This window comes from Giraffa tippelskirchi, chromosome 4 (genome assembly GCF_054371585.1).
Source record: "Giraffa tippelskirchi isolate mGirTip1 chromosome 4, T2T-mGirTip1v1.2.pri, whole genome shotgun sequence".
Lineage (NCBI taxonomy): Eukaryota > Metazoa > Chordata > Mammalia > Artiodactyla > Giraffidae > Giraffa > Giraffa tippelskirchi.
Window position 1 is genome coordinate 193,421,802 of NC_137278.1, and position 12,091 is coordinate 193,433,892.

The window sequence follows — 12,091 nt, forward strand, 5'->3', positions numbered from 1 at the left end:
ATATTTTCCTGGTTTAAGGAAAGTTAACTAAAGATACGTTTTAGTCATTTAAAGCTTTGTGTGTAAAATTTTATTTAAAGTGACAGAACAGAGAAAGCGTCTGTCTTAGATATTAAAAAGGGGGTAGAAAGAGTATTTGTCCTATTAGTTTAAGTGAGACCTTATATCTTTTTCAATTAGTTATTGAGAATAGATAAAAAGAATACTTTAATGTTGTAAGAGTTCTATTAGGCCCTTTCCAAAGACATACATTCTGAGATAACTTTGGCATAAGATTAGCCAGGGAGAACAGATTCCAGATAATGTCTCTGGGCAAGATATATTGTGGCTGTGTAATCAGAGGTACAAGTCTTGAGATACAAGTTCCTAGGCAAGATTTGTTACAATTATAATCATTAAGGTAGAGCCTAAGAAAAGCATTTCCATGAGTAAGATATTGTGCTGTGTAATCATCAGTTTTGGACCTAAAGAAAGGTCAGTTTTCCTGCAAGATACATTGTTGCATAGGACTTAAGGAAAGCGTGAATGAGAATGTTTGCTTCCCCTTTATAGGGCCTTGGACTGTCCGCTTAGGTTTTAACTCGTTCATTTTCTCTTGCTTTTAAGAGAATATGGTTGTCAGGGAAAGGGGTGGAGAAATCTTTTTGTAACCTCTTCCTGCTGGGAAGGCATGTAGGCCTTAATTTGTTGAGGCAATAAACTGTAGGAGCATGAATAAGCATTTGTTTCTTAAATGCCTAAGCCACTTAGATATAAAATTCACTATATAGTTACAGATATAAAAAGCAAACAGCAAGAATAAGACGACTACAATTATCACAGTCAAGATAGTTTTCCACCAATTGAAGAGAAAAATTGTAGGGCTTTCCAGCCGTTTAATCCCTGTCTCAGTGCTTACCAGCCTCAACAGGCTCTGGGTCACTCCGGCCGAACTGCCACGTATACCAGTCCCTGTTCTGGGCGCCACTTGTTGGGGTCCTTTAATGGACCGGGGTCTGGTAATCCGGAGTCAACGTAAGAAAATGAAAGAGAGAAAGATAGAGAGAAAAGGAAAGAGAGAGAGAGAGAGAAAGACACAGGGACCCAAGCCTCTGATGGAGAAAATGTACTTTAATGATCTTTCTATGAGTACATGTATGCTGTGTTACAAGAAATTTCTTTTGACAATGACAAAGGTCAGAAAACCAAATGTACAGCATCCGTTACCAAGGGTACAAGGGAATAATAATAATCACAAGGTCAGGAGACAAACCATATCTCAAGAAAGAGGATTGAGACTAACTAGCTTTGCCTAAACAGAATGTTTACTGAAGGAGACCCGAACCCGTCTCATTCCATGACCTCTGTCCTGGGAGCAGCTTGCTGATCCACTTGATAAGGAGCAGAGGTTTTATGAGAAACAGCACGTAGGAATCCTCCTGTTAAACATCCCCTGATAATTAGACAATTAACCAGTACATATAGGAACACACACAATACGCTAACATAGAATATTCTTATCTTTTAAGTTCACATGAACATCTTCCAAAAATTTGCTATATGCTCCTAAGTCCAGTTACATTACTAAACAAGCTACAGAACTACGGTGTCACTGCACTAGTCCCCAGCCAAGTTTGGCAAGTGGGCACTTGAAATGTGAATATTCAAATTTAATTTTTAATTAATTAGAAGAAATAAGCATTTCAGATTGATTTCATAGTTACATCAGCCATATGTAATAGACATACAGAATATTTCCAGATTCATGAAAATTCTCTAACTAGTTCACCTAAAATAGAAGTCAATAACAAAAATTTTGAAAATCTTTATCAGGTTTTATATTCAGCAGTCTATTTCTAAATAACAGATGAACAAAGGAAAAATCTAAAGTCAAATTTCATAATTTTACATGAATTAAAAGGAAAATGTAGCGTCAAGATTCTGTCTTGTGACATATTAATTGCCTTGAATACACACATAATAAGCAAAAAAAAAAAAAAGGAAGAAATCTGAGCATGCTTGACAAGACTTGAAATGAAAAAGCAGTTTTGGTGAAATTAAGCTAATTGACATAAAGACGAAGGAAGAAAATAGCAAACACAAAAAATCATGACAAAGACAAAAATTACAGTAGAGCGGAATAAAAGGGTCAAAGTTATTTTCATTTGAAAGACAATAAAATCAATAAATGACACTTGGAGAATAGAGAAAACATGAATCCTTTATATCTATATAAACATGACAATCCAATAGATGATAGCAATTTGATTCTTTGTTGCTGATAAATTGCCAACATCTGTTGGATCATCGGAAAAGCAAGAGACTTCGAGAAAAACATCTTCTTCTGCTTTGTTTACTACACCAAAGCCTTTGACTGCGTAGACCACAGCAAACTGTGGAAAATTCTTCAAGAGTTAAGAATACCAGACCACCTTGCCTGCCTCCTGAGAAATCTGTATGCAGGTCAAGAAGCAATTGTTCGAACTGGAGAAGAAACAACAGACTAGTTCCTAATTGGGAAAGGAGTACATCAAGGCTGTATATAGTCACCATGCTTATTTTACTTATATGCAGAGTACACCATGAGAAATACCAGGCTGGATGAAGCACAAGCTGGAATCACGATTGCTGGGAAAAATATCAATAACTTCAGATATGCAGATGACACCACCCTTATGGCATAAAGCAAAGAACTAAAGATCCTCTTGATGAAAATGAAATAGGAGAGTGAAAGAGCTGGCTTCAAACTTAACATTCAAAAAGTGAAGATCATGGCATCCAGTCCCATCACTTCATGGCAAAAAGATGGAGAAACACTGGAAACAGTGAGAGACTTTATCTTTTTGGACTCCAACATCATTGCAGATTTGACTGCAGCCATGAAATTGAAAGACGCTTGCTCCTTGGAAGGAAACCAATGATCAACCTAGACAGCATATTAAAATCAGAGACATTACTTTACCGACAAAAATCTGTCTAGTCAAAGCTTGGTTTTTCAGTAGTCATGTATGGACCATATAGAAAGCTGAGCACTGAGGAATTGATGCTTTTGAACTGTGGTGTTGGAGAAGACTCTTGAGAGTCCCTTGGACTGGGAGATCAAACCAGTCTATCCTGGGGAAAATCAGTCCTGAATATTCATTGGAAGGACTGATGCTGCAGCTGAAACTCCAATACTTTGGCCACCTGATGAGAACTGACTCATTGGAAAAGACCCTGATGCTGGGAAAGATTGAAGTCGGGGAGGAGAAGGGGACAACAGAGGATGAGATGGTTGGATAGTGTCACCGAGTCAATGGACATGAGTTTGAGCAAGCTCCGGGAGTTGGTGATAGACAGGGAAGCCTGGCATGCTGCAGTCCATGGTGTTGCAAAGAGTCGGACATGATTGAGTGACTGAACTGAACTGAAACGTGACAAAACCATTATGGTTTTTATGGATTTTAAACAGACAATAAAGCTGTATTATGAAAGCATTTTACTATCTATATGAAATAGAATGTCTAGAAAATGCAAATTACCAAATGTAGTACAACAACTATAAACCTGTATAACCTTGACATGTGTTAAATATATCAAGTTCATTGTATAAACCTTCCTACAAAAAATTCTAGGAGCTCTAATGGTAACAATAGTGAATAATAACACTTTAAACTATGCCAAGTCTTTCACCATAAAACAGAGGCTTCCATAGAGCCTTGATAACAAAACCTGTCAAGTTACATAATATTAACAGATTCGGTCCAAACTCTTTGTGATAATGGACGAAGAACATCTTAATCTAAATATGATATATGCAGTGATTTTTCAAAGGAAGAAAATACAGAATGTTTTTTGTGGTTTTATTTTAAGAATGCATAATTGGTCAACATTTGAAGAAAAGAGATATTTCAAAAACATTTAAAAATTTTCTCATTCCATTGAAAGAAAAATAGTAAAATGGTAACATGACTGATTGCATACAAAACCTATAAGAAAATTATGAATACTATGGAATTGCTTTCATGTTAGAAAGGCATATGAAGAAAACCTTAAAAAACACCTCATATTTGAGCATGAAATATTGAAATATTTTCCCCCAGTATAGGAAGGATACTTATAAGACCTTTACTGTACCATCTGTTCAACATTGGAAATACAAGCCAATTGGGTAAAAATAAGTCCAAAACAAGCAAAAAAGAAAAACAAGAAAAAGTTATTGCACCTGGAGGGAAGAAATAAAACGTGATTATTCAGAGATGCACTATCTATTTACGTAAAAAATCCAGAGGGATATATATTTGAAATGATAAAATTAATACATATAATCAGAGAAGTCATTGGGCACAATTCTATTTGCAACAGCAACAATTACTACAAATTTAAAAACAAAATTGTTATTTCCGAAAGCATGGCTATGAAATGTCCATATTAGTGTGAAATTTCAGTATTGGAAACTATAAAATATTATAGGAGTATTTCACTGGTGGGCCAGTGGTTCGGATTACTTGCTTCTCGGTGCAGGGAGTGGGTGTTCGATCCCTGGTCACTGAACCAAGATACCACATGCTGAACAGTGTCGCAAAAATAAATAAATAAACAAAAATTGATCAATAAAATAGGGAGAATTTAAAGAAAACCTGATTGATTGGAAGGATAAAGCATGATATTGACTGGAAGAGTCAATATTGTAAGACGATTATCTTCAAAAATTATTTTAAAGATTAAATGCAGTCCCAAAGCAGTTATTTTTTACAAACTTTATTGAGGTGTAATTTACAGAGCATAAAATTTATCCATTTAAAATATATAAATCCATGATTTTAAAATTATTCACAGTTTACAACCATCACTACCATCAAACTCTAGAAAGCATTCATCACTAATCAATTTGCAGTCTTTTCCTTCCCATCTCTTCACAACCCTTAGTAATCACAAATCTACTTTTGGTCTCTCTACTCCTATTTTTGATATTACATGGAAATGGGCTCACACAAGACGCAATCTTTTAGAAGTTTGAATGCCATATACATACTGTTGAGTAAGAAAAGTGAGACACAAAAGTAATGCTACGTATATTTTTGCATATGTGTATGATATTTCAATGGGGTTTTCCAGGTGGCACTAGTGGTAGGGAAACTGCCTGCCAATGCAGGAGATGAGGGTTTGATCCCTGGGTCAGGAAGATCCTCCAGGGAATATGAAATGATAGCCCACTCCAGTAGTCTTTTTTTTTTTTTAATTAATTAATTAATTTTAATTGGAGGATAATTACTTTAAAATATTGTGGTATTTTTGTCATACATCGACATGAATCAGCCATGGGTACACATGTGTTCCCCCATCCACAACCTCCTCCCACCTCCCTCCCTCCCCCATCCCTCTGGATTGTCCAAGAGCACCAGCTCTGAGTGTCCTGCTTCATGCATCGAAACTATTAAAACTCTTAGAGGAAAACAGAGGCATAACACCCTCTGACATAAATCACAGCAAGATCCTCTATGACCCATCTTGCAGAGTAATGGAAATAAAAACAAAAATACAAACGGGACCTAGTTAAACTTAAAAGCTTTTGCACAACGAACGAAACTATAAGCAAGGTGGCAAGGCAGCCATCAGAATGGAAGACAAAAACAACAAATGAAACAACTGATGAAGAATTAAGCTCCAAAATATACAAGCAGTTCATGCAGCTCAATACCAGAAAAATGAACAACCCACTCAAAAAGTGGGCCAAAGATCTAAATATATATTTCTCCAAAGAAGATATACAGAGGGCTAATAAAACACATGAAAAGATATGCAGTTTTCTCATATCACAACATCACTCATTATTAGAGAAATGAAAATTAAAAACATAATGAGGTATTGTCCCTGCCGGTCAGAATGGCCACCATAAAAATGTCAACAAACAACAATAGCTGGAGAGGGTGTGGAGAAAAGGAAACCCTCGTACACTGTTGATGGGAATGAAAATTGGTACAGCTACTATGGAGAACAGTGTGGAAATTCCTTAAAAATCTGGGGATAGAACCACTCCAGTATTCTTGACTGGAGAATTCCTTGGACAGATAAGCCTGGCAGCCTATAGTCCATGGGGTCTCAAAGAGTCAGACACAACTGAACGAATGAGCACACACAATTATATTTCAACTGTTTTTGAAAAACACTGATTATCAGAAAAAAGTAATATAATTCATTTTAAAATTTATGCAATCAGAATATTATTTCCATTTCATTAAAGGTCAAGTTACCCAATAGCATCCAAACTCATATTTTAATTCGCAAGCGTATGCTTGCAAGTATATGGATTTGGAAACTGACAGTCTTCTGCTTTTATGCTCCGTAAAGATTGTACAGCACAGTTACGTTCACCAGGAAAATAGTCTCTTATCCTATTATGGAAGAATGCATAATTCTGTTATATTCTATGAAGACAACCTATGAAACAATAGCATTTTCCATGTAACTTTAATACAAGATATTTTGAAAATGGGTAATGAAATCTTTAATAAAATTTTAATAAGAGTTTGTTGCTAGGAAATTGGGCTACAGAGTAGCCTATTTTTCAACATTGGTATCAACATTTTACTAACTCTCAATATCTTCCATCAGCTTTCTATTATTCGACTAAAACAAATGTATTTGTATTATTTAAAAAAAATTTTTTTTTGTATTTTTCCTCCCCTCTATAGCATTATTTTTAAAAACTTACTGTAGTTTGCAAATTGAACCATTTAGCCACATCCACTGATGACCACGGCCTTCACGATAGACTGGAATCCACAATACAGTTGATAGGGATGTCAGAATTTTCTAGCCCAAAGTAAAGAATTTTCACTTAAATAGTCATTATGAAATGTTTTTGTTAATTTTTAAAATGCAAGTCAAAGGATGTGTTCTTTCATAGGACCTTTCATTCTTTGAACAAACTGAGCACGTTAGATTCTTATCTAACACTACAAAACATAAGAGTTGAAAGTTCGAAGTTTTAATAGTGCCATAAATATTAACCAATATCTGTACTTTTGATTCAAAATTAACTCAACATTTATACTTATCAGCTTCACTGTGTTCTACTGTTAATAAGGAAAATTCTTTTTTTTTCAACAGCCATTTAAAAAAGGGAATATTTACAAGACATGAATTAGTTGTAGTAATCCCACAAAAGAATACATCTTGCATAACAACTTGGGGATACTTACAGCCGGGAACTACATCTAACATTAAGCCTAAAGGATAAGAAGGTGGAATAATTGAATATGTGTAATGAGGAAACTTCTGATTCATATAATTTCATTTTTCCTCATGTCAAAACTAACATAGCAAGGCTTTAAATAAGTTTTTAGATTCCATGACATTCATTTTTCTCGATATTTTAACAATATCAGTGGATTTCTCTACTGTTATATGATTCTCAGAATTTTAGTTTTAGAGGGAAATTAAGGAAATGAAATTGAGAAAATAAGTGACATGAGAGCCGCAGATTTGGTTTTCTGAGCCTGACACCGTTCTTTGACTAGATAAACCCCAAAGTGATCCGTTTCTGTATTGGTGGAATCCAGTGGACCAGACAAGGGGTAAGAGACTCATTTCTCTCTGCTCCTCCCTGCTAAGTTCAACTGTAAACACGGGAACTAATGAAAGACCCGAGAAAGGAGCACTCTGAAAGGTGGAAATAGAAGGGGGATGTGGCTTGAGACTTCCCAGCAGCCCCATTCCTCTCTAATCTCTAATTACTTCTCCATGATGAGAGAACAAGGTGGGAGATGTGGGGAAGATAATTAGGGGCATCTTGTGTCTCCCCACCAACCAGGTGAAAGTGACCTAGGCCTCTTACTTTCCAAACACCCAGTAGCTAACCTAGCTGTTGGAGGTGGCTATTCCTCCTGTGTGTTGAGAGAATCATGTAGGCAACTCCAGGTAAGCCTTACAAGGTGATCCATCAGGACACTTGCTAACAAGGAGCAGTCAGAGAAATTGCCTCTGTTTCCTGCACTGAGAGACACTAGGGTTGGGTGATAGGGGTGGGGGTGGGACCAGCAAAGGGGATGTCTTGACTAAACTACTGAAGCTAGGAAGTCTCTTTATCCCTGAGGGTGTAAGACTCCATCTCCACCCAGAGGCATTGGAAAGAATGGATCTTAAATGTTGAGTTCACGCAATGAGCTGTGGAAATTTACAAACTTCACATAAATGCAAAAATTTGGAGGAACTGCAAAATATCATATGGCAGTAATGAGACAGGAACAACCTGTATGATTCCATGTCCTGGAGTAGCAAATGGCAACCCACTTCAGTATTCTTGCCTGGAGAATCCCCGGGACCGGGGAGCCTGGTGCGCTGCCATCTATGGGGTCGCACAGAGTCGGACACGACTGAAGCGACTTAGCAGCAGCAGCAGCAGCATAGGCAAAATCATATGTTTATTTTCCATACGTGATGTATGGTAAAATTATATAGCACAGTGTATCTTAGAATTTAATAGCATTTGTAGAAGCATGGTTTTCTATGAAAAGCAAGAACTGGAAATTACCACACTTGCATTAATGGTATAAAAATGTAAATAAAGTATCATAAAGTTATATTCCATTGTTTAGTGGAATACTAGCAGATCTTAAAACAAGCTACAAATATGTACAAAAGCACAAGTGAATCCTAACAAATATAATGTTGACTGAATCAAGCCTTTAGCAAAGTGTTGGAAACATTTAATTTCTTACCATTTCCTCTTCATTATCTATATGAAGCAGGGTAGAATTCTTAGTAGCACAGGATATCAAACTCTCATTCCACGATTTTTCTTCCAAACTAGTGTAATAGCAGTTGTTGGAATATTTAAACCAGTCTTTTGGACAATGACCACAATGACATTCTGAAGAAAGATTATGAATTACTATTCAAAAACAATTTGAATTTGAAAAATAAAAATTAACTTACATATATGTATAGATATAAACATATGTATGTATATACATATATATATATATAATAACATATCTATGCATCCTCAAGGCTGTTACATATGAAACAAATCTCACTTATACATTCACAGCCTCACTCTCTCGTACCTCAATTTATGTCTCCATATAAAGCAAACAGATAAAAATATCTCCTCTTTACGTGTCCTAAAAATCAAGAAATGAAACTTCTAATTTTGAGAAGCCAAATTATCTCTTTTACCATATTACAGCAGATGAAAATTGGAGTCAATTGCCAAAAATGGATATGGTGATTATATTGTTGCATAGAGGAAAACATTCTCCCATAATCATTATTTAGGCATGTTTGTTGCTTGATTTTGTAATTTATATTTAACTAAGGTGTGCGAAACATATACTTTAAAAACAAAATTGTTAAAAATCAAAGACTTAAATAAATGGATGGAAAGATATATAGTATTTTCTTTATGTCACATGGGAAAATTAACTGAAAATGGATGAAGCACAAACATGAAGAAGTAAAAAGAATGCTTTAGATAACACAGGTGAAAGTTGTGATCCTGGATTAGGCAATGGTTTCCTAGATATGATACTAAAAACCTCTGTTTTAGAATAACAATATTTTTTATCTCTCACAACAGGATAAAATTAGAGTCAATTGCCTATAATGGATATGGTGATCATGTTATTGCATAGGGAGAAGCACCCTCCTATAATCATTTATTTATGAATATTTATTGCCTGATTTTATAAATTATGTTCTATCCCCAAATCTATTCTTATTTTCACTAGCCTAAGATAGAGACAAAAATGAACTGTATTCATATCAGAACTTTGACAATCATTATGTACCTTTCTGGAGCCTTGTTTTGACAGAGGAGTAATTCTGCTCCTGTGTTAGAGTAGCTACAAAATTAATCATTAAAAAGTTAATATTGCTTTACATAAATCATAATGAGTTTAGTTTATGAGCTTAAAATTCAGTTTATTGTTTAGGATTAGAGTAATCTGAAATAAAACTGATTTACCAAAAAAAATTAATTAGGTAATGAAGACCTGGTGGAAAAAATATTTCAAAAACCTAAAGGAACAAACTTCACCACATCTTACAGTATTTGCTTTAACCAATCTCAAGAATTAATTTGTATTTCTCAATAAGATCTTTTTTTAATTTTTAATTTTAATAAATTTATTTATTTTAGTAGGGGGCTAATTACTTTACAATATTGTAGTAGTCCATAAGATCTTTAAATCTCCTAAAGAATGCTTTGAGTTACGAAATCTGAATATACATATACAGGCTCTCTGTAATTATCCTATGTTGTATATTGCTGACAAATTCAGAATAACATTCTGCATTTATTCTAAATGCATGTATTTTAATGATAGGCACATTCTATAATATTATGAAATGTTTAGCGGCACTGACCATTAGTAAAGTGATAAGTTCCCTTAACAGTTTTTAAAAAATGTACTTACAGGGAGTAACAATGGTCACTGTCAACACAGTGGACATCAAGACAAGGCAGATGATTCCCAGGATCCCAGCAATGAACTTCTCTGGGGGTGATGGTGAACCTGCAGGGAGAGAAAAGGAAACAGTGAGAAAGGAGTGATGGGGACAGGTGTTTACAGTATACATACACGAGAACCCACATGGACACGGAGTTACGGACATAAACTTGGACCCCAACCCATTTCGACCACTGTAGTCCTTCTCTCAGAATATACCATTGCATTTTCAGCAAATTTAAGACTACATGAGTTGTTGATCAAAGACTTCATATTATAGTAATGCCAGAATAAAAGCAGCCCTCCGATTTCACATCAGAATCCCACATCCAGCTTGAAGTTCTGTTCCTCAAAATGAAAAATATGTGAGCTTATCCCCTACTCTTTCTCCACACCTCTGCACCCCAACTGCACATCCTAGAACAGTTCCATTGTGTGTCTAGTAAGTGTTTACCTTTGGCGTGGTAATTCTTGTCATTCCCATGAAGATTCTCAGAAGCATTTTGAAGATTTAATTCTACATACGTTAATTCCTGCTCAGTCATTGAAATGGAACTTTTAGAAACCTTAGGTTTTATTTTCTGCCTCTTTGAGTTCTTGACTCCCTTCAGTTTTGCATAGGTTACTCCTTGGTTATTCATCTCTGCAGCTGAGTGAGATCAAGGACTGTGCTTTCAGTGAACTGAGGTTGAGTGGTGTATGTGAGATAAGCACCCCAGTACGATGACATAGGCGGGGCAAAGGGCTGAGTGCTCACTTTGCAGCTGAACAAACTTAAAGCCTGGTTCTAAATTCCTTAGAACTTTAAACAAGTTTTTCACGATAGAATGCTTTTTTGAAAAAGATATTCTATATTTGATGCATATATTATTGATTGAAACAATGAAAAGCAATAAATTAGGGAGGAATAAAGAAGTTCATGAACAATAATATCCTTATTAAGTCAGATTCCATGGAAATATTTTAAAACCATCATAGTGTTTGTGTTACAATTAAAATGTTCTGTTAACAAGAGAGATTCACTCATATTATGATAATTTTGAAATTTAATAATGGTTAAAAACAGTTCTTTAAAGACGAGGAGAGTGTAATGTTGGCATATACAATAATTTCCTGCACTAAATTACATTATTTGGTGACTTACATTTATTGATGAAAAGGGATATCAAATGGTCTTTATTTCAAATAGTTGAGAAGTTCTGAGAAAGCATTAAAAACTGAGGAAATGCTTCATATATTGGAAAATGTTACATGACACATTAAAGATGTATAACAAAGTAATATGAAAAATAATAGGAAAAGACTAAAAAATACTTATTTTACAAAAGTAGTTGATAACTGATTTAATGGCTAATATCTGAACCCACAAAATGATAAACAAGTATAGGTCATTTATGGAAGAATACAGTTGGTTCAAACTTCCAGAAAGACCTGATAGATGTCAAAGTTAGTAAAGGTCACTTTAGCTGTATAAGTGATAGTAATTACTTATAAAAAATCCAGATAACATAACTTAATAATTCAGACAATTGATGCAGTAGTCAGAAACATCTGGAAATTAATTATGACTGAAATTTATAAAATGTGACCTTCAAAAAGTTATTTAATATCTGGTAATCTATATTATTAATATAAAATGGAAATAAGTTTATGCAATTTATAATGTGTGTAACACTGAG

At 34.8% G+C, this 12,091-nt stretch overlaps 1 protein-coding gene across 2 annotated transcripts; it reads right to left on the reverse strand.

The window, feature by feature from the left end:
• Positions 1 to 1,094: 1,094 nt before the first annotated feature.
• Positions 1,095 to 11,106, reverse strand: LOC145544505 (NKG2-A/NKG2-B type II integral membrane protein-like). Of its 2 annotated transcripts, none has more exons than XM_081587425.1 (6): positions 10,867 to 11,096; positions 10,380 to 10,478; positions 9,753 to 9,806; positions 8,682 to 8,833; positions 6,674 to 6,774; positions 1,095 to 2,905 (listed from the first exon to the last, which is right to left on the reverse strand). In XM_081587425.1, the coding sequence occupies exons 1-6, from the start codon at positions 11,051 to 11,053 to the stop codon at positions 2,836 to 2,838; spliced, it is 663 nt and encodes a 220-aa protein (XP_081443551.1). In that variant the 5' UTR covers positions 11,054 to 11,096; the 3' UTR covers positions 1,095 to 2,835. The 2 variants fall into 2 exon arrangements, with proteins under 2 accessions (XP_081443551.1, XP_081443550.1); XM_081587424.1 differs by lacking the exon at positions 1,095 to 2,905 and adding an exon at positions 4,704 to 6,353 and having other exon boundaries at positions 10,867 to 11,106.
• Between the last annotated feature and the right edge of the window lie 985 nt (positions 11,107 to 12,091).

What these genes read in the sequence shown, in the direction of transcription:
- LOC145544505 (XM_081587424.1), bottom strand. Translation starts at nt 11,053, where the DNA reads ATGAATAACCAAGGAGTAACCTATGCAAAACTGAAGGGAGTCAAGAAC. An exon ending in CAAAACAAGGCTCCAGAAAG is followed by an intron (nt 8,834 to 9,752) that starts GTACATAATGAT and finishes ATCTTTCTTCAG; the next exon opens with AATGTCATTGTGGTCATTGT. An exon ending in TAGATAATGAAGAGGAAATG is followed by an intron (nt 6,775 to 8,681) that starts GTAAGAAATTAA and finishes ACTTTGGGCTAG; the next exon opens with AAAATTCTGACATCCCTATC.